Raw genomic sequence first — 26,259 nt, 5'->3', positions numbered from 1 at the left:
GGCGTATTCATAAAGGGTTTTGCACCAAAACTGTCATTTGCATTTCCTGGACTCTCCGTTCACCGGCATTTCCTAACTCAGCGAAAATGAACAGCCACCTATTGCCGTACCCTTATAACCAAACGACGACTCCCCCTGTAATCTCTTGCGGAACATTGGGTAAATTTCTCTACGAAACTCACCTTCGTCTTCGGCAGCCTCAGCCACCGCTATCCGTAGCCAGCCCGATTCGGGTTGTTTGTATCTCAGACACACACAGCTCCACACTAGAGGTTCCCAAATGGCGACCTTCTCATCCACGCTGGTGACTTAACCTTGTTATAGTTGGTAACCACGATCTCGTGCTTGGTCCAGATTTTGCCCGACGATTTCCTTCTCGCCTTTCTCCGGCCCATTCCAAGCAATCGCTACTTGACTCACTAGATTGGATGCATATTATTTACCTCCAGGACCGTTCTGTTACCTTGACTTTCCCACACGGCAGGAAGCTGAATGTTTACGGTTCTCCTCACACGCCAGAATTCGGCGTCTGGGCTTTTCAGTATCCACCCATCAGGGATGTCTGGACTGGCCGGATCCCTGATGACGCTGATATAGTGGTACTCCATGGTCCGCCGTTGCTTTACTGCGATGTTGAGAGAACAGGTGATGGGTATTTGTTGAGAGAGCTAAGGAGGGTGAAGCCGCAGCTTAGTGTTTTTGGGCATATCCATGATGGATACGGAGTGGACAGGCTAGTGCACGACCGAGTGCAGAACGCACGAGATGAGATATACCTCCATAGAAGCGGACTGTCTGCAATATTTCGAATGAGCTTTTGGATGACTGTGGCATGGGTTCGGATGTTGTTGGGTCTTCCTCAGCCACGGGAGACGATATTGATCAATGCGGCTATTGCGCCAGGAGCGAATATTATTAGAGACCAGAAGACGCCCGTTGTATTGGAGATGTAATGGCCCTTGAGTTAGTCAGAGAGTCACATACTGTAGGAACAAACCACTAGTTCTATGTCGAAGTGAAAATGTATGCAAATGCCCTTCGGTATAGCATTCGTTCGCACAAGGAGGTTTCGAACATTGAAAGGCAAATCACTCACATAGATGTAGCTATCCATCTCTTATATATCAAAGAACTAGCATCGTAATTCGTTTCATCAAAAAGATTACATACATATTTGTGCACATATCACGCACGTACAAGATATAAAATGCTCTCTCAGTAGGCTTATATGAAGTGGATATGTGGCTGCCAACATAAAATACTCTTTTCTTGCAGTTCCCTACCTGCTCTTGGGTCCTCAAATGATTCAAGCACTTCGCCATCTTCAACACTTCTTCCAGCGGCTCAACCTTCTTCGGGCACTCAGGAACCGTTCCGTATATCTTGGGCGCATTCAGATACATCTCCATCTCTTCAGGAAGTATAATAGCATCAGCCGATCGAGGTATCCCAATCTCTACTCGTTTATTGAACGAGGTTACCATGAGCGCAGGGATAGCGGCTAGAACAGCTCACGCTCTGAATGATCTTTTGGGTCAGCGATGGATGAGACCGACCACCTATTGAACCAGAACCTTCCCAGTTCGTTGCGTATGTCTATGGTGCGATTGAGATCAAGGTGTTCGTAAAGGCGATAAAGATCAAAAAGAGGTGTATCCTCTGGAGTATCGGCAGGAGCAAGATAATCACGCTGGCTCAAAAGGTCATCGTAGCAGCTTACTTTTGCTAAGAGGTCCTTTGGGGGAAAGCGTGGGATACGCGTGAGGATTCACCAGCTTACATTTGCTGTCGCATCTTTGCTGAAAAAGAAATGCTGCCGGATGCGCTGGATATACTTCCGCGGTATATTAAAATTGATATGCATCCCTTGAATCGACAAGTTCAAGCACAGAAAATCCGTTTGATTTTAAGCCAGTCATCTAGTTACCCAACCAACCACGAACCCTGGAATTATTTAGCGTTTCCACGCCGGCTAACCCATCCTCTAGCGATCGAGCCTCGGCATCTTTCATGTAAGTTACTCCATATATCAGGACAGGGACGCCGTGAAGCTGAGTGTTTCCATATACATATAATATAATCTAGGTAATCCAGAGAGCTGGCAATAGCAATAGGATTGAACAGGTTTAGCAGAGAAATTCCAGTACCCAATTTAATCGCGGCTACTGGTTCAATCCTGTCCATTATTTTGAACCCTCCCTACACCATGGCGGACAAAATATCTGTCACCGGAGATTCAAGAATTCGGCACTGCACCGCAGTGTTAAATGGAACAACTTACGGTATGAATATTTAGTCTGAGACTCTCTCCTTGTTCGGATGGGAAGGGCAAGGAGACAGAGATGATTCCCAACCACGTCTTTGCACATCAGTGTCGTTACCTTTTCCCGCTCTTGATCTGACTCGGGAACAGGATATCTTTTGAGTCTGCCCGAAGGGGGGAAGTACAAAGCTACAGTTTTCTTGGTATGTTCCAATTCCCCTCTTCCTGGAAGCTAGTTCTACCCCTTCTTGAAGTTTATGCGATAGCCTATGAGCTTGAACAAGTGTTCCATTTTGAGTAGAAATCACATTTCATTTGCAACTCCTTGATACGAATATCTCCCAATCCTATCTCTTGTTTTGGTTCACTTTCTCGGGTGCTTTTTTGTCTATTTTGATATCCATAGCTCAATAGCAAGTTTAGAACAGAAAGCAGCGTGTGCTAATCCTCCCAGATCCATGGCTTTCCCGATATATCGATGGGATGGCGGTACCAGATTCCTGCCTTGACAAAGCTGGGCTTTCGAGTTGTTGCTCCTGACTGCATGGGATATGGAAGGACGGTACGTTTCCCTTATTCTCTGAAAAGGCCGTGGTTTCCCAGTGCTGGAATTGATTGCGGAATTGGAAAATGGCTCAAATTTTTGTCTTTAAAACCTAGGAAGCTCCAGAGTTTTCGGAAGAATCGGCCGCGCGATATGGATTCAAGCAGTGCGCAGATGATATGAAGGAGCTCGCACGCCAGCTGGGCACCTCTCAAATTGTCCTTGGAGGGCACGATTGGTATGTACAACACACGTAACGATTCCCTTAAATTTCGATCACGCCATGGGTATCAAATGCCGTCTTCGAAAGCTCTGCTGTGACTTTTAATTAAGGAGCTGTTCAGCTCCACGCATCGTCAATCCATTATGCGGTCTGTCTCTATAGAGCTGTCTAACGCTGAGGTCCAGGGGCGGATCTGCCATATATCGCATTGCCCTATACCATCCGGGGTTTGTTACCCACCTCTTTTCAGTCTGCACTCCTTACAGCCCTCCAACAAAAGAGTACATCCCCCTCGAGACTCTCATCAAAACAAGGCTCCCCTATTTCGGATATCAGTTGCAGTTCGTCAGCGGGGAGCTAGAGAAGAAAATCAAGAGTAAGAGGGATATAAGGCAATTTTTGCTATCGTTATATGGGGGAAGGACCCCCACGGGTGAGTTCGGGTTTGATGTATTTAACGGGGTTTTGTTGGATAAGTTCCAGCACTTGCAGAGGTCGAAGGTGATAAGTGAAGAGGTATGCGCCTCCCACCTTATCTTGAACTTGTTTATATTTGGCATCGTCCAGTAAACCTATGCGCACACATCTTTGTTTTTGTTAAAGTTGACAGAGTAATGTCTCACTGACAATCTTATGGTAGGAGCTGAACTACTACGTCGATGAGTATGCAAGAAATGGTGTTCACGGTCCATGTGAGTCTACCTGCTTTGAAACTTTCTGCCTTGTTAACTTCACAATTAAACCTGACGAATCAACTAGTAAACTGGTACCGCACACGCGAGCAAAACTACAAGGATGACCTTAGCCTTCTGGGCCGCAAGCTGGACATCCCTGTCCTGTTTATCCTTGCAACTCAAGATGAAGCCCTCCGCCCTGCTCTATCTCGTAACATGAGCAAGTACTTGCCTAACCTCACCACGGCGGAGGTTACGGCGGGCCATTGGGCACTCTGGCAAGCGTCAACGGAATGTAATGAGGCCATTAGCAAATGGATGGAGGCGGTGGTGTTTGGTGGGAAGAGCAAATTGTAAACACCTTGAAATGTTCATCAGAGGTGGATTGGTACGAGTAACGGCAGGTGGTTGCTTAGGTCGTTGGCTTTCACCCGGCCATTGTGCATTCGTGTGCTATAGTTTGTATTGTGTTAGATAAATACTTCTCTGTCGAGGGACTTAGAGGAGACTCCGCTGGCGACTGATCCCTTTTCACCCTCAGGCGGCCATATGATTAGCTGATGCTGACATATTCCTTGGCACGTTCCCGGTTTCTGTTGATGATGCTTGCTCTTCATATATCGTTATCCTTTAATGGGGGCTGCCTTCAGCTGGGAAACTCCGTCCTATCCCAGAGCCTTCAGTTGAACTTCAGCTCTGAAGTCAACAAGCAGGGATAATTTGTGGAACAGCCCGGGTGCTAAAGAAAACGAAGAACAATAAAACTGTCCCCACAACCTGATGTAATTATCATATAATTTACTATGATCCTCAGATGTTGTATTTATCAATGTGCATATATGTATATGCATATATAAGGAAAGATAACAAGCAGTAGAAGTCCGGAAGATGCCACTTCCTAAAGCACTCCGAATTATGTTATCAATACTAGCTGGGCATGAGTCGAGCTGTGAAGATTCCTTGAAAAGAGAAAAAAAGGAACGACATACAAATGTCCTCTCCTCAACCCTCCAATACATTCGTCTCAATCGTAATCCCAATCTTCTCCAACCGATCAATGTACTCCTGCCCCAATATCGCAGGCGTCAAATACCCACCTTTAACCTCCTGTGAAATCCGCTTACTCTTCAACAGAACCATAGCCGACTCTGCAAGCAACACTCCCGTCATCCAATACGCATCCCCATTAGTCTTGTACGTCCCAAGCACTTTGATGGGTTTCCCTTCAGGAGATTTATGTTGGGCAGTTGCCAGGGCTCGATACTCAATCCGGTTACCCGTAGTGTTCTTCTTAGCCGGCCCTTCGCCCGGTGCATAGATGAGTTTACTCACCAGCCAGCGCACGGGCGGCAATGTCAGGGCCAGCATTCCAAATATGACGGAAAGGTGCAGGACGACTCCGACTAGGACATTGCGAACGGCCGCGAAAGCTTCGAAGCGGAAGTCCGGCCCGTATAGGTCTGGCATTAGGGAGCTGCTGCGATGAACGATGGCGATGTCGCAATGATCTGTGACATAGCTGGTCATCGTACCTAGATCAGGCACTATGCGGACGCCGAGAAGTTTCTGGAGAAGGGGCGGAGAATAGGGTGTTTTAGGTCGGCTGGCGGAGAGGTAATATGGGTTCTGTGCCTTGAATAGTTCCTTCAGAGGCACACTACCCATCATGCCTATGACGGTTGAGAGGGTTCCACCACTCGCTCCCGCGGTTCTACATGGACCAGAGCGTTAGAAGGCTGAAGCTTGGATAATCTTCGGAGGACATTTACTTACTTCAGTTCGTATATAGAACTAATGACTTCCTTAGTGTGGACAGAGAATTTATCCTTGATATGTTTGACGAGCGCCCAAGTCAATAGATCTGTGGGAGCGCATTCAAGTCCGTCTGCTGATATTATCTAAGTGAGTAGTGGTAAGTATAAAGGTCCTAGCTATCCCAGGATTTATGAAAGTCAGCTTATCACTCACTATTGCCCCCGTCTCCTTGGCTTTTTCATGATATTTCTCGATCATCTCCTTAACCCAGGGCATCTCGCCAGTCCTGTGGATCAAGTATCCAGTAAATACATGTGCAATGTATGTACATACCTTTGGACGGGATAAGTGGGAGTATGAGCAATACTTACACATCAAGATAATGAGTGCCATTGTTCGCACAAGCTTCCACGACGGGCGTCGAGTACAGATGATACGGCCCGACACAGTTAAGAAGGACTCGAGTCCGTTTAGCAAGTTGATTTAACTCTGCAGCCTGTAGTTGCACAGTCACGATCTCTGTCAACATCTCAGGGAATGAATATCAGCAATCCTCAGAACAAAACCATACTCTTAACAGAACAAGGAACTGAAAAAGAAAAGGTCCATTGAGTAAACATACCCGGTCCTTTGCGCTCGGGGTTAATTTTGAGCAGTTCCTCCGCGAGGGCGCTGAGTTTTCCTGTAGACCGTCCAGCAATTGCCCACTTCAGGTTCGTGGGAAGATTCTGAACAATATGTTCGGCGCATAGCTTCCCTGTGTATCCCGTCGCGCCGAGAAGAACAATGTCGAAATGCCGGTTTGATGCCATTATTTCATGCAGTTATGAGCTCTGATACTATTTATTGGCGCGTGCCTTATTACATCAAAAGATCCTTCAGGTTGTATGGGTCGAGTTGTTTTGGCCAATTTGGGCCAAGCATCAAGAGAAAAAAAGCGAAAAAGACGACCACTAATTAGAACCGAAGGAATATATCGCATACAAAATCAGTCAGTTCTCCGTCTGAGGTGCCTCAACAATGGCTCACGATGATATCATCATATCACAATTTTGGAACCCATTAGTTACTGGGAAGGTCTTGGAATAACCTGGTTTGTGGTTTTATCATGAAGGTGAAAGGAAAATCATAGTATGTAATTCCTGTTCTTATTTATTGCCGCCCCCCCCATGTGATAGGTACACTAATGGCTATTATACTTACATACTTACCATGGCCGGTGATGGGGCATCCATGACCATAGAGTTGAGCTCATTGGTGTACGTGCCATATATTTTCATCAAGACGAAATTGGAATAATTCAGGTTTAGGTTGGAACCCTGATTCTGATTTTCCCAATGTCATAAAGAGTGAAGGATCCAAGGAATATTTTGATATGATGCAAATTTGATCGATTTCTTTTCTAGAACATGAAATATCCCGGTTTCTTTCAGCGTAAAATTAACTAGTGTTCCGTTGGGGGAGCAAAAATTCCGTTCGGGGGACTTGCAAGAATGAGATAGTTAACTTGTGTATGGATAATCCAGCAAATATCATCCATTTGCATTCCAGGTGCGCAAATTTGAGCTACAAATTGTTGTGGAATTAAATAATGACAGATCTAGTTAATGGGTCGGGATGAAAATAATCTCAAAGTCAAAAAATCCGCACTTGGTCAAACTGTAAAGCTCACGTGATGGCAATTCACGTGATGTTGCATCCGCTCAAACCACCGCGCCAAGTCTCGAATTTTGACCTAAGCGAGCCCACAATCTTCAACGACGGCCAACACGCAACAGTCCGATTTTTGCAGCTTCACACTTCCACCTCTCCTTGCCCGCATCTACACATCCAGCGTGACAAGATGACGAAGCGCACCAAGAGTATGTCCTATAATTGACACTTTTCACTTTTCACTGTTCTTTTTGGTCGATTTTGAGACAACCACGCTAATTCGATCTTTCTACAGAGGTCGGTGTCACCGGTAAATATGGTACCAGGTACGATTGAATCCCACAGTCGAATGCTACGTTCTCTCAGATTTTCCCTACGACGGAATTGGTTTCATGAAAAACTAGGGTGGAAAGCGATGTATATCTATATAAAAGAAAGGGCAGGGCGGCAGATAAGGGACAAGTTGCATGGGAGAAAGAGAAGAGATGAAAACAGAATGAAGGAGAAAGCAAGACAGGAGAAGCGCTGAACTGACGCAATAATCTTTTTTCGTTGAACGACAGATACGGTGCCTCGCTCCGAAAGCAAGTGAAGAAGATGGAAGTCTCCCAGCACGCCCGATACGTCTGCACTTTCTGCGGCAAGAACAGTGTAAAGCGCAAGGCTGTTGGCATCTGGGAGTGCCGATCGTGCTCAAAGGTCGTTGCTGGCGGTGCTTGGACTGTCTCGTACGTTTACACCTCCTCGGTTGCGCTGATAAAGCTCTCCACCTCCTTCCTCTTACTCCAGCAATTTTATCGAATAGAAACTGGGCTGACAAAACGCGCTTTTTACTTTGATGCTTGTGATATTAGGACTCCTGCCGCAGCCACCACCCGATCGACCATCCGTCGTCTCCGAGAAATTGCGGAGGTTTAAAGATGATTTAAGGATGGGAGTTTTGAGCTGTCTTTTTATTTTTTCTTTCTGCGTCTTTTAATGTTTCTACTTTTTTTTTTCTCGAATGAAATGAACGGAAATTTGGGAGGATGCAATTGAGCAAATGAAAAAGAAATCTCAATTGGAGTTTCACCTCTTTTATCCTTTCCATTTGTTTTAGCTGCCCGTACATGATGAGAAACAAGAGGACAATGTCTGGGGATAAATAGACACTCCGTGCCGTGGGATCCTCGATTCGATAGTTCCTCCCCAACTACTGCGATCGAAACCTTCTTCCAACCAAGTAGAGAGAGAGAAAAGACAAATCGAAAATACCATTTCTTTCCACGACCAGGCCATAATTCGTCGTTGGTCAATTTCTCTTTCCCATGGCCCATGCAGCTGGCGAGAATGGTTCAGACGCTTGTTCATGCTCAATTATCAATGAACGTTATCAATGATTACGAGGAGAGTATTGCCTAGGCTTGCTACTAACTACTTTAGAAACTACGCATCTAGCACAACCAATAAGAAGTGCTGCTCTACCTTTTCGAGGCTCACCAAACTCTAGCCAAACTAATTATGTTGCACCGCCGCTAACTAACGGAGTCAGGAGCGGAAGTGGCCAGTTTGTCGAGAAATACTGGCTACTAAAAGCGCTATTTTGGTTAGCCCCCTCACGCACCCATTCAGTAACTTTCACAATCCGTGGGAGCAAAATGACAGGAAAATCGTCCTCGACACCCAAATCCACTACCTGAATCAGAACCTCGGGAGTCGCAAATGAAAAATCAACGCCAATTATGATTCTCAACTTAGCAGGGAAGGTCGTATGAAGGGCCTTCCGATAGAAGGCTTGAGGTCACTCTCCGGCTTGCGATATTTACCCCCGCACCACCCCACCTGCAGAAATCAAGCATACCATTCGTCACAGTTCTCCATCACTGGCGTGATAAAAAGGCCAATGATACTAAAATAGGGCAATTCTTTGAGGTGGGCGGTGAGGACATCTATCCGCAGCCAACCCCAACAAAAGAATTGCTCTGAAATTGCGGTATTTGGCTGGTGCTGAAATAGAGTCTCCAGGTGTGTTCCCTGCTTGAACACCTGTTTGTTGAAGGATCCAATGACATGACTAATTTATCCACGAGTAATAATGCATACGTGGGATTATTTTGACTTGATGACTTTCAGGTGTTGTCATACTACTACATAGCACAGCTTAAATAGTCCGATAGTGGCCTAGGTAGGTACATGTAACAAATGCATAAATCCATCTCTTTCAGCTGTGCTCCTAGTTACAGAAGGTCGAAGCAGAAGCGGCAATCTACGTTCGTGGCACATATCACGTTGTCGTACTAGGGCCGTATTAGGACTAGTGTCATTCCTTAGCCCAGGTTCAAAAGGCGGCCCTCGTTCCCCACAGCTTCCACTTCTTTACCTACTTCATCCCATCTCCAGTCCTTCAAGAAACTGAAATTCAGCTCTTCATGCCGCCGCAGAACATCCTATCCATTCATTCACTCTTCCATCCCCTCGATAATGCCAGACACTTGCATAGTGTGTCTAGGAGACCTTGGCGATGGCGCCAGCGAGCCCCCTCGCCTTCCTTCTATTGACGACGTCCTCTCGCCAAGGCCGGTCGATGATGAAGGAGCTCATTTGCTGGAAGTGGTGGTGAAATCCCCGCACGTAGACTCCGGTACTGATTCGGGGAAAATTGCCCATCTTCTTCCATGTGGCCATAATCTTCATGACGACTGCCTGAAACCTTGGGTAGAAAGGGCAAATAGCTGTCCCATTTGCCGGCAGAACTTCAATATGGTGGAGCTTACGGATACGGTTGGAGGTATGTGACTGATTTCCTAAAGGGATTTTCACATTGCTGTATAGGCGAAACCGGGCGCTTTTTGCTTGCTCATTAGATGGGACTTAGATTGCTAACCCTTTTGTTTTTTGTTCTGTCATTTTAAATAGGCCCCGTTGTTTCCTCATATTGTGTCCAGGACCGTGTCCAGGTTGCGGAGATCGACCCTTCAATGATAATGGATGATCTAGGCGATGAATCTGATTCACAACCATGTCCAATTTGTGGATACGATGATAACGAAGAGGTCCTTCTCCTCTGTGATGGTTGCGATGTTGCCATCCACACCTACTGTGTCGGACTGGATTCTGTCCCCTCTGGCCCGTGGCACTGTTCCCAATGCGAAATACAGCGACCTATCTCAGCAGTTGGCCAACGCCCACGAAATCGGTCTGGGCGCCGCACCCGCAGCGATCAGAGAAGAACGCGCAGCCGGAATCAGATGAATGCATTTCATTGGGCCCGCGTTTGGCAAACCGTCTGGGACCACCTCAACCTAGATCTAGACTTCCCTTTCGACGACGAACAAGCGCACGGCCGTAGGGTAGAACAACTAAGAAGCAACGCTAATTATCGGAGAGAATCCCGCGCCTGGGAACGTCGTTTTCAGATTGCTGAGCGACAGGGAGCAGCTAACCGATTTAGAGATACCGCCTCCGCGCTTCTCGAAATCGGACGAGGCTGGCCCTCAAGACCAAGACAAAGAGTGGAGACTCCAGAGCCCGAGTCTTTGGACGAAGTAAGGGCTTGGAACGCGTTTGAAAGAGCAAGGGAAATACAGGATGACCCCAGCTCGATCCGTCGGAAACGCAAGTCCCCGACTGCTTCGCCAGTCGAACCACAGCCGCCACAACCCGAGCGGAAATTGAAACGCCCCCGAACGAGACGGCCGGAAGCTCTTGCTGCTGACTTTCTTGATCACGGGGGTGAGTCTTCCAGAGCTGGAAGATTAGCTAATGGTTCTACTTCTTCTGGAAGGGTTCCCGCTGATAGCAATGCTAGTACGGGCCCAAGTTTTTTGCAATCCCTTCTCAAAGAGGTCGAAGACTCTTCTTCTCCGAGTTTGACGAACGGCGCATTCAGATCAGCTGTTTTCTCGTCGACACCAGGAGATTCAAACTCTCCAAGACCATCATCGCCCGTTCAGTCATCCCTCTCTAATCGCTCCTCTCCCCGGCCATCATCCGCCACACCACCTCCATATAACAATAACAAACTCAGGCCGATTACACCCATCATGTGCTTTGATCCTGCTTTTTCCTCTCCTGAATTTTCCCCTTCATGCTCTCCTAACCAAGACGAACCTGGGACAGCAGAACAGCCTCGACTACCTCGCCAAATGGACCGAACGCGGCGAACTGGACATAGCTCATCGACATCACCGTCGCGATCACGGTCTAACGAATCGTCCCCAACACGGTCCTCCTTATCTCTATCCGTAAAATCAGATCTACAGAAAATGGTCAGCGCGGCCCTGAAACCACACTACCGCAGTCGTGGCGTTTCAAAAGATGAATATACGGATATAAACCGACGGATCTCACGGATGTTATACGATAAAGCTGGAACCACGATAGCACTAGATACAGAATCAAAAACTAAATGGGAAGCTGTTGCGAAAGAGGAAGTAAACAAAGCTATCGCCAAGCTCAAGGAGTCGCGGGAGTTAAATAAGGCGAATGAGGCAAGTGACAGCGGTCAGGCCTCATCATGAACTCACGATACATATTAACGATCCTTATGACGATCATATTTTCCGGCGTTGGCCTTGTTTTTCATGTTACCCCTTTGGCGAATTGTTTTTTGTTAAGCCTATTTGAAATCATATATTGTGGGGGTGTTGGAAAGAATCGAAGGCGCTTGGCGCGACCGGTTTATTCATCTTGACTGGGACGGGCGTCGGGATTTCGCTCATCCCTTGTGGGGTGTGTGTCCTATAAAGGAAATGGGTATTTTTCTTTCGTATGCGAAGCCCCGTCTTTCGACATGGCGGCAGCTTGGAAGGGTGTGCACTTTTGTTTTTTTGTCACAATGGCGCGGGTGGTGGGTATTTTACTGGGAAATTATTTGGATAGATACCCTGATTGCTCGGCGGCTGTCTCCTTTTCTTTTGGCCTTTTGTTTTCTCAACGCCTCGTCGGTCGAGTTCTCTATTCGCCTCTGTATTCGACTGCCCCTCTTGATAGCTCCAGGCAAGGCAAGACGTTGCATGACAGAGCTAGGCCATAGTATGATATAATGCTTATTTATCAATCTTGTACTCCGTACGGAGTACAGGGTTGACAGACGGCGGACACCCATGATACGCCAAAAACGCCATTTTCAGCCATTTTTGTTGTCTCCACCAACAATTCTTCTTGATATGTAAGAGAACCTACACAGTAAGCATTATAGATCGTCCTGGCAAGCCCGAGACGGTACTTACAGACTGTTACACTCCTTGAAAATAACGCGGGAACGTCGCTCTTGGATTTTTTTTTGTCTGAGCAGCACAAGTATACTCAGTATCCTTTAACTCCGGTAGGTCTCAATGATTGTAACGGTCCTACAGATTAGAAAAGTGACCATTTATTCCAACCCATGAACACCCAATTAAAACTGCATAATATCTCACCGTTCTCTATTTTCACCACGCTCCTATAAATTTCTCATATTTCTCAGGCTTCTATACTCTAACAAATCCTCTCATCCTATGGTGAGGTGGGGTCAAGGTGCTATTCGTATTTATAAGGCGTACTAAAAGTTGGCCCCAGCATACGACTTGCCAAGTAAGTTACGGAAACATCTGACGGCATTCGGCGCTTGGAAATGTCCAACAACCCTGCGACGGGGTCCGTTGAAGCTTGTTTTATGAATGAATGTCTTGCTCAGCTTGACATGATTCCTTTCAGAATGGGATGTCCGCCTTGCTTGTCTTTTTCATACTTCCCACAGATAAAAATGAGATGTATTTTGAAAAGTTAAAAGCATCATGATGTAAACTAGATCCAGCCGTGCAATAATACTGGGGAGCATAGACAAAGCTACAGACCGAATAATGAATATAGCGAGCGGAGCAGCTATATATATCACCCACTCAGCAATCAACCCTTTACTTTTTAAGTGTGATAACAATAATGTTGGCCAGCCGAACCTTGCGATTTTCCATCTTTATCAAATCAATCCCCCTGCCGGATGGTCAAAAGCCGCCCTGGTCCACCACGACCCCACCCCTCTCGGGCGCCCCGTGGGTTGCTCAGCTCTGAAATAATGTTAGCTTACAAGGGCCTAGATTTGAGAACCTAGTTTTACTATTGGATATACAGGATCGAAGGAACAAAGGCGATAGCCCTACGCAGTACTATGTACAGAATCCTCAGACGAAAAAAAGACTTGACATGGGGGTTTTAGGAGTGGTTCTCGGACGTAAATTCACATTGCCCAAACACTTAAATCCTCCGCATTGGTCGCCGAAAGAGTTCAACCTTACGAAGGATGCCGAAGAGAATCCTCGCCGAAACCGTTATCACAGCCCCTGAAGAACTAGCGGCCGAATCCATGGCAGTTCATACGTGGGCAAGGTTGAACCCTCCCCCATGAAACAAGTGTGGCCTACGGTATGTATATGTAGTTAAGATTTTCTGACCGTGCCGTTTGGATTTTACGCAGTTTGGCCGTCGGGTTTTACGGATATACGGTCGTGAGGGAGAGCTTGCTGTGAAGCAGGCTGTATTGATTCTATTGCTAGAAAGACATCCCTTCATCTCTCCAATCTTGGTGAGGATAGGGAGCAACATTCCTGCTGGTGCTTGTCACAATATGTGTTGTTATGCAGCGACAGGGATATTGCGGGGGCCATCTGATGAAGTCTTTTTGGCACTAAAGGCCTTCTCGGATACATATATGGCAAGATTTTTATCCTGGGCAGCGGAGGTCTGTCCCAATGCGGAGTACTAGAATGATTAGCCTTCAATGCCGCTAGCCGCTAGACGTACAAAAGTTATACGGAATTTAGTATACAAAACCTTTGCGTTCGCGTTCTCCTGCGTATATTTTCCTCTCTTCTTTATATTTTCTTTTGATCTTTTTTCCCTCCCTTCAAAACTGGATCAATATTATCTAGCCAGGACCAAGCAAAGAGTTGATCGTGCTTACATGAAGTGATGGACCGTGAAACACGGCAAGAGGGAGAGGTCATTGGCTCAACGCCAACGGTTCCGTCAACCGCAAGTATTCCGCTGCCACGGATATCAAACGACGGTATAAATGACGCACGGCCACATGTACCAAACAATGGAGTCGAGATAAAACATGTTCCCCCAGGAGACAGTTTGGAAGGGGCTCAACCCAACGGTGATATCGAGAAAGACGCACAGGTCGGAGAGGCTGCATGCTCGCCGGATACCACCACTGAGAAGGACCTGAATCTGGTTCAGTGGGACGGGCCGTCCGACCCAGGAAATCCTTTGAACTGGAGTCTCGCCCGGAGATGGTATATCACCATGATCATCTCCTTTGTTGCATTATTTGTCATGTTCTCGAGCAGCGTTTTCACACCAGCCACTCAGGTAACTGCAGCGCTGTATCACGTTTCAGAGGTGGTCATGACACTAGCGACGAGTTTAGTTCTACTCGTAAGTCCTAAGCAAATCTGCTCCCCACGTTAACAATGGTGTTGATGGTATTTAGGGGTTCGCATTTGGGCCATTGATATGGGCTCCATTATCCGAATTGTACGGCCGAATGATCCCTCTATGGGTCGGTTTCAGCGGTTTCGTCATCCTCCAAATACCTGTAGCAACAGCTCACAATGTTGAGACGATTTTGATTTTCCGATTCCTGATCGGAATTTTCGGCTCCGCCACGACCGCTACTATTGCGGGCATCATTTTTGATATCTGGGATCCTGTTAGACGCGGAGTTGCAGTAGCGATATTTGCTGTGGCAACATTCGCTGGGCCTGTTGCGGGTCCTATTTTAGGGTCGTTCATCGTCGATTCGGATCTCGGATGGCGCTGGACCGCATGGCTGACCTGTATTCTCTCTGGACTCTGTGCTATTCTTGGAATCGCCACAAGTCGAGAGACTTATGGCCCTGTCATCTTGCAGCGTCGTGCTGCCCAGCTCCGGCAAAGTACAAGGAACTGGGCGCTCCACTCCGAGTTGGATGAACACAGGCCAACATTGGGCGATATCTTCACCAAGTACTTCTCCCGCCCGCCGCAGATGTTGATTATGGAGCCCATCCTTCTATTCATGACGATCTATATCGCCATCACTTACGGCATGCTCTATCTCTTTTTCTTCGCATATCCCGTCTCCTTTCGCCGGGACCGCGGCTGGGAAAACGCAGGTGTCGCCACTTTACCCTTGCTGGGTCTATCCCTTGGTATCATAGCTGGTCTGGCTGTCATCGCCTATGGCACGAAAACCCACTTCACCCGTAAGATGAAGGAACATGGCAGTGTTCCCCCTGAAGAGCGGCTCCCCGAAGTAATCGTTGGCGCTATCTGCCTACCCATCGGCCTTTTTTGGTTCTCATGGACGTCCAGTCCAGATATATCCTGGGTAGCGCAAACTCTTGCTGGAATCCCCATTGGTATGGGCATCATTATCATTTTCCTGCAGGGAGTCAACTATCTTATTGATGTGTACACGATTCTTTCGAATTCTGCCGTCGCGGCGAATTCGTTCGTGCGATGCATTTCCGCCGCCGCTTTCCCCCTCTTTGCTGTGCGTATGTATGAAAAGCTTGGGGTTAACTGGGCTGGGAGCCTGCTGGGCTTTTTGTCTCTGGCAATGGTTCCGGTGCCGATTCTACTTTATGTTTATGGGGCGAGAATTAGGAGTATGAGTCGCTTTCAAGTTAGGAAGTAGAGTAGATATAGCGAGATTGGTAGTTACCAGAATCATGTGCGATACTTTGCAAAATTTCGCTCTCAATTTCCTGGGAAGTGTTTTCAGATACTAAGTGAGGTGTAAAATTGAGACTTCGTAGGATAAGAAAGATATCCTTGTAACACCTCACATGACCAACAATCTCCTCGGCGGCACAATTAGCGCGGTTTTTTAGCGCGTACCGTAGAATATTAAATATCGATTGTATTGATGTGTTTTAGTGTAATTTATGTAATCTATTTGATCTAGTTAAGTTACCCCTAATTAAGAGAGACATTAACTAGATATTAGAATAGAACTCCTGTCAACATCAGCTTTTCTGACAGAGAGGAATATTATTATACAGCACACGGATCTTAATCTTGAAGCTCTATCTTTATTCTCTCTTTCTCTCTTTCTTTTATACTAATATCAGATATAAGTTTGAGTAGATGGCTAGGAAATTTGATGATGATGAACAGCAGTAACACAGAGTAGAAAATATGAGATAGTGAATCTGTATCAACAAATCAGATTGCATAGAATTTAGTATGAGAAATTATTGGTGGTACTTCTGAGCTAGTAACTGCTTAGTTGTTACACTAATGGTATCGCGCTAATTGTGCCTCGCGGCCAGACGAGGGGACAGGGGCGAGGTCGAACTCGGAAGAAGCATTCAACGACAAACATCTTTGATTTTTTCACAGCTAGGGTTAAAATACACAGGCATACAGTAATAATTAGAGGTTATATTACCGTCATACCACGTGACCAACCTGGTACCTTGAGTTTAACCCCGACGCGTCTCTCCGGAGTCGCGCCAGCGAAAAGAAATTCACTTCGCATTTCGAATCCAGCGTAGAGATAGCTCGGGACCACCTGGCCTCCCGTTGAACCCATTGCTGTCACAGTTGCGGCTTGTGAGCCTGGCAAAACCTCCCCCGGTTTGTCCCAATCAGACCAATCATAGCCAGATTTCTGCGACCTTCCCCTTTCTTCTCTCTCTTCGCCAACAACCACATGGTCGACTAATCCATTCAGACACGCCCCCCCTCTCTGTAAAACGACGATGCCCGCGCGCACTCGACATTCGCTCGCCACTACGCCTGAAGTTGCTGAGCCTGAGGAAGAACCAAGTGGCCTCCGCCGCCTCAGGTTCAATGATACGCTCTCGTGGCGGGCTGGTCGAGCGATCCCGGTTGCAGACTTGCTGGAGAGACTGGAATCACTCGCGCTTGAGCTGCGACAACTAGACCAGGAAGAGACGGATAAGGATTCGCTGAAGAATGTTTCCCAGGATTTGGCAAGTGGACATTTGCTGGGACACAGGGATAAAGGTGTGCGAGCATGGACGGCTTGTTGCGTGGTGGATATTTTGCGCCTCTGCGCCCCAAACGCCCCCTTTACAGGCAATCAGCTAAAGGTACAGAGAAATGCGAGTCGAGGCGGCATTCTTTGGATAGGTCCTCAGGAAGCGAAGGAATGCTAACATAGAGAACTGCGATAGGATATATTTACCACCATCGTCACCTCTATAATTCCTGCCCTCGCGGATCCCTCTAATGCATACAATGAGCAGCACGTTTACGTTCTTTCGTCACTCGCGGACGTTAAAAGCATTGTACTCCTGACAGATCTGGACGCTCCTGATACCCTAATTCTCCCGCTATTTTCATCATGTTTCGATATCGTGTCGGGCTCATCGAAATCTTCCACGGGCGAGGAACTGGCGAAAAATGTGGAATATGATATGACACGACTTTTAGCGCCTATTATTGATGAATCCTCCGTTCTTGCGCCGGAAATCATTGATGTTATTATTGCGCAATTCCTGCGCGTCGATCCGCGGATCGTAGAGCACTCTACCAGCAGCAAAAGTAAAAAGAACAGTGTGCATATAGATTCAAAGCAAGGGACATTGCTACTAAAAGAGTATCCTCCGGCTTATAACATGGCTAAGGCCATATGCAACGCGTGCCCTGAAAAGATGACGAGCTACGTGAGCCAGTATTTCAACAATGTGATCATAGATGCTTCGGGTCCTTCGGGGGCGAATGGACTGTCGAAGGCGCATCGTCGCGCCAGCATTGATGACTCCGATGATGAGGCTGAAAACATTAAAGAGCTAAGCAAGGCACATCGCCTTATACGAGAGGTGTGGCGCGCTTGTCCGGATGTTCTTCAAAACGTGATCCCACAACTTGAAGCGGAATTGTCCGCAGAATCTGTATCACTACGGCTTCTCGCCACGCAAACAATTGGCGATGTCACCGCTGGCATTGGCGTCGCAGGCCCTCCAACACCACCGACCATGGATCCAGCTGCCTACCCTCCCGCAAGATTGACTGACGATTCTCAAATCACGCAACCAAATGCTCTACTACTACCGCTCGCTCCTAAACCCTTTTCTCAAGCTCATTCTACTGCATACCAAAGCTTTCTTAGTCGACGTCAGGATAAATCTGCATCAGTACGGGCTGCTTGGGTTACAGGGATCGGTCGAATCATACTTACATCCGCTGGTGGTTCTGGGCTCAGCACAAATGAAGAGCAAGATCTCGTTCATAGTCTAGCGAAAATGCTTGGAGACGCGGATGAAAGGGTCAGAATTGCCGCAGTTGAAGTAATTGGAACGTTTGGTTTCTCGGATACTGTCAAGAAACTTGGAATCAGTGGTGGGATTTCCGATCAAGGTTCTGTTCTTTCCGTTCTGGCTGAGCGCGTTAAGGATCGAAAGCACGCTGTCCGTGAGCATGCCATGAAAATTCTGGCGCGCATGTGGGGAGTCGCATCCGGTGAAATTGAGGTGGGTAATGAGCAAGTTACAATGATTCTGAAGGACATTCCCTCAAGAATCCTCGACGCTTATTACACGAATAATCTTGATATTCAAGTTCTTCTTGACCATGTGATATTCGAACTTCTTCTACCGCTGAATTATCCTCCCCTGAAATCAAAGGCTGTGAAGGGCGATTCGAGTCAGTTGCGGAAATTGAAAAGCGCAATGCGAGAGGGTGAAGGTTATACAGAGACTGATATTGAAATGATCCGTGTTCGACGTATTCTTACACTGGTTAAGGGGCTGGATGAACGGGCTAAAAAGGTTTTTTTCGCGCTTCAGGCCCGTCAGTTAAGCATGAGGACCTTTATGACGTTCTACTTAACGGCATGTGAGGAATACAACGTAAGTTTAAGTCCCCTGCGTATTCATACGAATGGTACAATGTCTAACAGTGATTTTAGGGCGGTGTAATGGACAGTGATGAGGAAACTACCAAGTCAAAACTAACCAAAGTCATTGATAACCTGGCCAAAATGCTTCCAGACCAAGCCAAAGTTTCAGCGGACCTCTGGAAATTTGCAAAAATGCATGACCGGCGTAGCTATCAGCTTATTCGTTTCGCTATGGCTGCTGTCAGTGACTATAGAACTGTTACGAAGGCAATCAGGGAGTTATCGAAGCGGATCCAAGGAAACACGTCTGTTTCTACAAGCTTGCTCGAGTCTTTAACTCCGTTGGTTTACCGGAGTAGCTCTTTAATCTTCAATCGGAGTCATATCCCTGCGATTATGGACGTGGCGAGAAGTGACGAACTCGGGCTTGGGAATACTGCACATGAAATGTTAAGAGAAGTCTCATCCCAAAACCCGGAGGTTCTCGAGGCACATGTCCAAGACATGTGCAAAGACCTGGAATCCCATGCTCCAAGCGCGAAGCAATCCGATGAGGCGGGCGTGGAAGAGATATTAAAAGCGTGCGCAGGGTTTGCGAAGAAGTTGCCTGCTAAGCTTCCCACGGAGCGCAAATTTTTAATTGCTCTTACCAACTACGCCCTATACAGCTCGTCACCCAAAGCCGCAAAACATGCCGTCTCGATAATTATGGCCACGTCAGATAAGAAGCAGATGTATGCCAAAGACCTGATAAAGCAATCAGTCCAAAATTGTACCTACAATTCGCAATACTTTCTCACTAAACTTGCGACAATATCCCAAATCAATCTTCTAGCGCCAGAGATTGCCGATGAGGAGGGCGATGCCATTATCTCCATCGCTACGGACGACATTCTATTAAATAATCGGACATCGAACCCGTCCGCTGGATATGCATGGTCTGACGATATCGACAATGAGACGGCTGCTAAGGAATGGGCCCTAAGGGTCCTTGTGAACAGAGTCCGTGCGAAGCAAAGCACCGAAGACGAGGAGTCTTTCCGTTCTTATGCCGAACCTGTTTACAAAATTCTCAATACCCTTGTTGCCAACGATGGTGAACTGTCTAAGAAACAGAATTCTCCAGCAACACAAAAGTCAAGACTTCGTCTACTCGCCGCAAAGCTTATCATCAAGCTCAGTAGCGCTCACGCAATCTGTGAAAAGATGGTGACGCCGAAAGATTTCAATGCTGTTGCCTTGGTTGCACAGGATCAATTAGAGCCCGTGAGGTCAAGTTTCATTGGACAACTAAAGAAGAAACTTACACAAACGACACACTTGGGTACGAGATGGTATACTGTTACTTTCCTCCTGGCATTCGAGCCAAATAGAAACCTGAAGGACAGCACACTTACCTGGCTGCGATCTCGAACACATTTCTTTATTCGCCTGTCGCAAAACAATGACAAGGGATCAGAGCAGACAGTCATGGAGTCACTGGCCGCTCGTCTTCTTTCACTTTTAGCATACCATCCTGATTATCCTCCTGAATCATCCGATGAATCCACTAAAGTGGATGACCTAGCAGATTTCGCCAGATACATCCTTTTCTATCTGTCCGCTGTCGCCAACGAAAACAACCTCTCCCTCATCTTCCACATCATGCAACGAGTCAAGCAGGTTCGAGATGCCATCACCGGCTCAGCAATGATGTCCACTCGCCTATATACCCTTTCCGACCTTGCCCAGGCCACCACTCGTCGCTTCGCAGAATTATATTCCCAGCAACATAAAATTGGCGGCAGCGGTGGCAGTGGAGCAGCTAACATCCTACAAACTTATCCTGGCAAGATGCGACTACCCAGCTCGCTTTTTACAACTATACCCATCCACAGTGAAGCACTGTCCATTGCCGAAAAAAATTACTTAGCAGAGGAAGTTGATGATAAGCTCGATCGCATTGTCCGATTGTTCATGAAACCAAGGACTCAGTCAGCATCTAATGGGCCGAGCCAAACGCGAAAACGGAAGGTGGACCTATCGTCAATGGGCAAGACTAGTGGTGCTGGCGCCAAATTTTCGAGTTTTTCATCTAAAAAGGCTCGCAGAGATAGTAAAGAGAAGTCTCTCCCGATTCGCAAATCTTCACTTGCGGAAGCGGGTGTAAAGCCTGCCAAGCGGAGGAAGACGAGCGACGAAGATGATTGGGAGGGGGGTGGCGGACGGCTAGGCGAAGCTGAATCAAAAGCCCGCCGTAGAAGCGGGCGAGGAACCAAGGCTGGTATTTCATATGCTGAGGGAGATAGCGACGAGGATGACATGGAAATGGTGGAATGGGAAGAGGAACAAAACAAAGCGGAGGAAGAGGGGAACAATAGTGACGAATCAGAAGAAGACGGCAGTGGGGAGAGAGAATCGTCTGAGGCAGAAGAGGAAGCAGAAGAGGCGGAGGAGGGAGGACAGAAGGAAGGGGAAAAGGAAGATCAGAACAACGCTACGCCTAGCTCTCTCTCTGGCGATGACGATGAAGGTGAACCGATGGAGGACGCCCAGAAATCTCTCCCTCTCCCACCGTCAAGGTCTAAGCGCCAAACGCCTAGAAAGAAACAACTGCAGCAAGACAAACCCTCCTCGCCTGTCGCTGCTACGAGAGGTAGGGGCAGGGGTCGGGGCAAACCTCCCGGCAAGAGACGGACGAGTAATACAGAGACTGAATCTCCAGATCAGAAGCAGCCTGCCGCCGCTGCTGTTGAGGCCGGACCGATTAGGAGGTCGACACGGAGGGCGCGTTGATGCTATCGATCATTTTTCTGATGATGTGTTTATGATTTGATCTATGCTACGTGGATTTGCTTCTCTTGCATCTAGCTGACACCTTTTTTTGCCCTTTTTTTTTTCTTTCTTTTTGCCTTTCCTTGTGATCTGATTTATATGGTTTTGAGTGAGATATTCAATATGGGTTATTCCTCCTTGTCAATACGTTGAATGTCAATTGTTAATTTGTCTGTGGAATGTTGCTCAAATCTTCTAGCCCTATCTCAATTTCTGCGGTCTATCTACATATTCCTATCAATCTGACATTCGATTGTTAATCCATCGTTTTACGTAAAATAGCTATTGTCATTTTTATGTTATTTCCTTTTTTTAATAGGGAATAGTTTGCTCCCTATGTAGTATATTCACCTGGTGATTCTTTTTCAACCCCAGCTCGTTTACCCAAATACATATATCCTGCTACGCCATCCAATTGAAATTACTTCTGTTCATCCTTTGAAATCGGAGAAAAACTTTGATTTTTTTTGTATAATTTTTTCCTCTCAGCTTGTTAACTATTTAAATAAATACGGAATATAGTTCCACAGAGAAAGTACAGAGATTTCGGGACATAGGGAAGGAATTGAAAATGGTAGCTGTAGTTATTTACTAAAGAGATAATTGGCTCGTTTCCTAAAATCAAGGGCAGCATAGAAAATGGAAGGAAACAAAAAGAGGAGGTAAATTAATCTACTCCATACAATGTGGTAGGCAAGATAATCATGATGCTGATGATAAAATAAGGTAATAATAATGACATAAAGGGATAAAATGGAGGGAGGCTTCTAAAAACGACGCTCTTTTCACGCAAACTTCCCCACTCTCAAATCTCTCACATCCACGAGCGAGAAGGGAGATAGATCATCAGCATTCTTTCCGTGTCCAATCGATACAAAAATACTATGAGGACCTCCCCTTGATCCGCCTGAATTCACTAATCTACGAGGCAGTATCGGCAGACGACGCAGTGGTTCCGGTAGCAGTAGCTGCAGTGGCATCGATACCGGAAACCGTAGTATTTTCTCCGGCGCCAGAGTTAGTCTTCCCGGCACCATCCCCAGCACCCGCTTCTTCACCAGTACTGGTGCCAGGGGCAGAAGGAGCAGCATTGCCAGCGCCAGCAGCACCACCTGCCGCCGCCTCCGCCTCCGCCGCCGCCTTCGCATGCCTCTCCTCCACCCTCTCCTTATGCTGGCGATTCTTTAAATGAACCTCGAAATTATCTACAGTCATCGCTGGGCCGGGTGTGTATAGTTTCCCGGGACAATCGTGGCAGCGGATGCGCGGGAAATATTTATATGTCAGCTTCTGGCCTGCATGGGTGGTTGCGGCGTTTGCGAGGGGGAGGCCGGTGTGCGGGTCTACGGCTGTGTATCGCATGGTACCTTCGAAAGAGTCACGGGGGTAGGAGCGTTTGAGATTATTTAAACCACGGACGAGCCAGGATGGGGGTGGAGGCTGGAGGTAGGATGTTAGTGGACGTGGTGTAGACATTTTGTTGGTTAGTAGGAGGTTGGTTGCTGGATGTAACTACGTACCCCTGGGACCCCTGGTTGAGGGGGGTTAGGTGCATCGATTACACCGTTAAGCTGCGATGCGGAGGGACGTTTTGGTGGTGTTGGCTGAGGAGCTTGGGATTGCGGCGGACCCATGGAGCTGCGAGTAGTTGTTGTTGTGGCTGTCGTCTGAGCTACATTCTTCGTGCCCGTAGATGGCGTGGATCCCCTTGCGGCTGAGGATTTATGCGTCTTGTTGCTCTTTATGTCCTTTAAGAATTGGCGGAGTTTTTCGCGGCCAATTTTCAATTTCACGATGAGTTTATCAGGCACGTCGGAGCTCTCGTCCCTGTAATCGCGATGTCGAGCTGAGGTTCTCGGTTCGTGGAGGCTCATGACTTCTGGGGTGGCAGACCGGACGAGATTGGCGCGCATTGCAGCCTGTGCAACGGACGCGGCACCTCTCATGCCTCTCGTCCTGGCGGTGCCTTGGGAAAGGTGAGATACTGCCGGCGAGTCCGCAGACGACTCGTCGCTATCAGAATCGTCTGATTCATCACCTCCATCCCGCTGGCCGGCAGTTGCGCGTCTGCTCCGGCTGGTACCCGAGCGCTTGAACAAGCGGCTCTCTTCTATTGAAGATGCTGCTCCAGGTATAACAGAAGATACAACCAGTGTGCGGATAGTTCGTTGGCGGTCTTTAAGATCAGGCAAAGCAGGACCACCACGCCGGTTGACGGAGCGTTTTTGCCGGCGTTGTTCCCGAGAGATGGAGACTTCTGTACGTTCAATCTCGGCTTCGTTAAGCTCGTAAAGGTAGGGTGTGAAATCCTTGGCGGATTGGAAGAGGCGGAAGGGCGAAAGGAGGGGAGATGGTTGAAAGGATGCTTTAAGGTCTGGATCCTCGATCGGTCGACCGTCGAAGGGGTGTGACAGAATATATAAGCTTTTGGTGAATAGTTGAATCTGCTCCCTGATGGAGTGGGCGATAGCAGTAGTAAATTCTCCTGGAAGGGAGAGATCTTTCGTCATTTGAATTGCAAACTCCTCTGGTGAATTAAGTGGGTTATTGATTTCCCATTCAAATTGGTCCACTAGAGTATGCTGGCCGATAGTGATGTTGAGTTTGACGAGGATGCGCATCTCATCATTTTTATACGCGTGATAAGGGAGGTGGGGATCTAAAGCCACTTCCTCTATAAATACTTGAGGGTAGAAGTCGGCTAGCTGGTCTTGGATGCTTTGGGAGATCTGGCGCACTAGTGGCGCGCAAGACTCGAGAGGAAGACGCAAATCCTCAACTAGTTTCTCTGCAAATACATCTGGCGGCGTGACTCGATCATGGAGGTTCCAGGTGAAGGTGTCTCGCAGTTTAATCTTGTCCCAATCGATGTCTAACCGGATGGGAACCAAGTCCTCGAGCTGTTCTGCCTGCGCGAGCATATCATCTCGCGATATACGAAGATCCTTCGATTTCCTCCCACCTGGTCGCCTTCGATGGGAGGGATAAAGAAGCTGGGGATGTTGGGATTTTAGGTCAGTCCGCGCGTTTCCGTAGCCTTCGTATCCAGGTCCGAATATTGCGCCAGGATTCAGCCGGCGCTCATGCTGTAAAGACAGATAGTAGTCTCTTTCGGCGCGCTTTTTCTGGAGAAGCTCCTGGTGCGGGCTCTTCCAGGCCATTAGCCCAGAGTGGTGAAATTCTCGATTGACATATTGTTCAAGTAATATTTTGTCGGCAGGAGTTTCACGGGGGCGGACAGGAAGGGCTGAGGATGGTGGGGGAGGGGACGTAGAGCGTATTATCGAACCCGATCGAGATCGTTTTCGGCTGAGTGTGGCGCCGCTTGCCTGTGAGATTGTAGAATTTGGTGATTGCGGCTGGCTTGGAACCTTTGATATTGGCCCTTCGAGCGCATGTGTATTAGGTACCCCAGAAGGTTCTATCGTTCGTTGTTTCTCTTGTGTCCCTTCTCCTGCTGCAGCTGCTGGGGCGGAGCCATTAACGATTTGTCCGTTGGAAGTCGCGTTCGCCGTAGAGCTCCCATCCCCTTGAACCCCTATGTTACCATGTTCCGGCAAGGTAGTCGCATCTTGCGGAGGATTATCCCGGGTTTCGGTTTCTTGCACAGGGGCATCGGCCACCTGGCTATCCGGAGAAGGCATTGTCGTTAAAAATGGAGTCCTGTTGTGTCAAGGGCGGTAGAGGCAGGGGGTTATGGTGCGGTAGTTTTTCTATGTGTCACTCCCGGATGGATGTTGAGCGGATTCGCGAACTGGATTAGACAGTGGCTATTGACGCATCATCTGCATAAAGCTTCACGAAGACACAAGGACCTGAGGCGACAATAGTTAATAACGTATTATCCCTGGGCCGAGATATACCCAACGACGCAAACCTAGGGAATTTGACGCGCAGAGTTAGGATACTCGGGAAGGAAAAGTAGGTAGGAAGAGTCGCGACGCCATGATTGGAGCGTTGATTCCCCTTCACGACCAAGAGCCCGGGGTACGAAGCAAGAATTGCAGAAGAGAAAATAAATAATGAGACCCGATAAAAGCCTAGGAGGGAATTGGGGCCGGGAAAAACATACCTGCGGTGGCCGAAAGCCGATGTATGAATGAAGGGATGTGTCGCTGACACCCACCGTGCGAAGTTCGGGCCACCCAAAGGGCGAGTGACAAGCTGCGCCTCTTATTGGGAAAAAAACCTTAAAGCCGAGTTTTCGGATCCGGGCTCAGTTTGTTTTTTTGCGCCGGGGTGTTATTTACAATTGTAAACCCTCTTGCCGTTTTTTTTCAGCTTTTTGTCTTGGTCAGGTCGACTTCGCTTTGGGCATCCTATCCTATCGTCGCTGCGGCTCTGAAAACTGAGGAGGAGGCTGGAATGGCCACGGTTGACTCAGCAGGGTCGGGGCCCGGATTAATATATATACCGAGGTAAGCCATAAAAGGAGGTACACCACTGAAGGAATGAGCCTGTGAGTCGTATTTACAAAAATATATAGGTATTTACTGTTAGGTATGCTATTGTATTACT

The 26,259-nt window shown here is 47.6% G+C and overlaps 9 protein-coding genes across 9 annotated transcripts; 6 read left to right on the top strand and 3 right to left on the bottom strand.

Annotated features, from left to right (window-relative positions):
- Nucleotides 1–86: 86 nt before the first annotated feature.
- BDBG_02814 (phosphoric ester hydrolase) lies at nucleotides 87–953 on the top strand (the record flags this gene model as incomplete). Its single annotated transcript, XM_031720964.1, has 2 exons — nucleotides 87–159; nucleotides 325–953. 2 exons carry the CDS (start codon nucleotides 87–89, stop codon nucleotides 951–953), a joined length of 702 nt encoding a protein of 233 aa, XP_031577319.1.
- BDBG_16658 (uncharacterized protein) lies at nucleotides 765–1,997 on the bottom strand. Its single transcript, XM_031724563.1, has one exon. It carries the CDS (start codon nucleotides 1,482–1,484, stop codon nucleotides 1,125–1,127), a length of 360 nt encoding a protein of 119 aa, XP_031577318.1. The 5' UTR covers nucleotides 1,485–1,997; the 3' UTR covers nucleotides 765–1,124.
- On the top strand, nucleotides 1,937–5,488 carry BDBG_02813 (epoxide hydrolase). The gene is made up of 7 exons (XM_002626590.2): nucleotides 1,937–2,282; nucleotides 2,414–2,466; nucleotides 2,718–2,825; nucleotides 2,924–3,045; nucleotides 3,216–3,546; nucleotides 3,671–3,722; nucleotides 3,790–5,488. Exons 1-7 carry the CDS (start codon nucleotides 2,207–2,209, stop codon nucleotides 4,059–4,061), a joined length of 1,014 nt encoding a protein of 337 aa, XP_002626636.1. The 5' UTR covers nucleotides 1,937–2,206; the 3' UTR covers nucleotides 4,062–5,488.
- On the bottom strand, nucleotides 2,030–6,987 carry BDBG_02812 (saccharopine dehydrogenase). The gene is made up of 5 exons (XM_002626589.2): nucleotides 6,082–6,987; nucleotides 5,831–5,978; nucleotides 5,673–5,745; nucleotides 5,478–5,602; nucleotides 2,030–5,415 (listed from the first exon to the last, which is right to left on the bottom strand). Exons 1-5 carry the CDS (start codon nucleotides 6,269–6,271, stop codon nucleotides 4,707–4,709), a joined length of 1,245 nt encoding a protein of 414 aa, XP_002626635.1. The 5' UTR covers nucleotides 6,272–6,987; the 3' UTR covers nucleotides 2,030–4,706.
- A 147-nt stretch (nucleotides 6,988–7,134) lies between these two features.
- Nucleotides 7,135–8,030, top strand: BDBG_02811 (50S ribosomal protein L37Ae; the record flags this gene model as incomplete). Its single annotated transcript, XM_031720963.1, has 3 exons — nucleotides 7,135–7,321; nucleotides 7,408–7,438; nucleotides 7,676–8,030. 3 exons carry the CDS (start codon nucleotides 7,135–7,137, stop codon nucleotides 8,028–8,030), a joined length of 573 nt encoding a protein of 190 aa, XP_031577317.1.
- A 1,542-nt stretch (nucleotides 8,031–9,572) lies between these two features.
- On the top strand, nucleotides 9,573–11,611 carry BDBG_02810 (PHD and RING finger domain-containing protein; the record flags this gene model as incomplete). The annotated part of the gene is made up of 2 exons (XM_002626587.2): nucleotides 9,573–9,879; nucleotides 10,008–11,611. 2 exons carry the CDS (start codon nucleotides 9,573–9,575, stop codon nucleotides 11,609–11,611), a joined length of 1,911 nt encoding a protein of 636 aa, XP_002626633.1.
- Nucleotides 11,612–13,173: 1,562 nt separating this feature from the next.
- Nucleotides 13,174–15,892, top strand: BDBG_02809 (MFS multidrug transporter). The gene is made up of 2 exons (XM_002626586.2): nucleotides 13,174–14,510; nucleotides 14,566–15,892. Exons 1-2 carry the CDS (start codon nucleotides 14,040–14,042, stop codon nucleotides 15,751–15,753), a joined length of 1,659 nt encoding a protein of 552 aa, XP_002626632.1. The 5' UTR covers nucleotides 13,174–14,039; the 3' UTR covers nucleotides 15,754–15,892.
- A 516-nt stretch (nucleotides 15,893–16,408) lies between these two features.
- BDBG_02808 (sister chromatid cohesion protein PDS5) lies at nucleotides 16,409–22,345 on the top strand. Its single transcript, XM_031720962.1, has 3 exons — nucleotides 16,409–17,176; nucleotides 17,261–18,937; nucleotides 18,997–22,345. Exons 1-3 carry the CDS (start codon nucleotides 16,823–16,825, stop codon nucleotides 21,700–21,702), a joined length of 4,737 nt encoding a protein of 1,578 aa, XP_031577316.1. The 5' UTR covers nucleotides 16,409–16,822; the 3' UTR covers nucleotides 21,703–22,345.
- On the bottom strand, nucleotides 22,192–26,060 carry BDBG_02807 (SWI-SNF complex subunit). Its single transcript, XM_002626584.2, has 3 exons — nucleotides 25,814–26,060; nucleotides 23,262–25,556; nucleotides 22,192–23,181 (listed from the first exon to the last, which is right to left on the bottom strand). The coding sequence occupies exons 2-3, from the start codon at nucleotides 25,383–25,385 to the stop codon at nucleotides 22,663–22,665; spliced, it is 2,643 nt and encodes an 880-aa protein (XP_002626630.1). The 5' UTR covers nucleotides 25,386–25,556; nucleotides 25,814–26,060; the 3' UTR covers nucleotides 22,192–22,662.
- Between the last annotated feature and the right edge of the window lie 199 nt (nucleotides 26,061–26,259).

This window comes from Blastomyces gilchristii (genome assembly GCF_000003855.2).
Source record: "Blastomyces gilchristii SLH14081 genomic scaffold supercont1.4, whole genome shotgun sequence".
In the NCBI taxonomy this organism is placed as follows: domain Eukaryota; kingdom Fungi; phylum Ascomycota; class Eurotiomycetes; order Onygenales; family Ajellomycetaceae; genus Blastomyces; species Blastomyces gilchristii.
The sequence above is the reverse complement of the archived record's forward strand: the minus strand, read 5'-3'. Positions and strand labels throughout refer to the sequence as shown.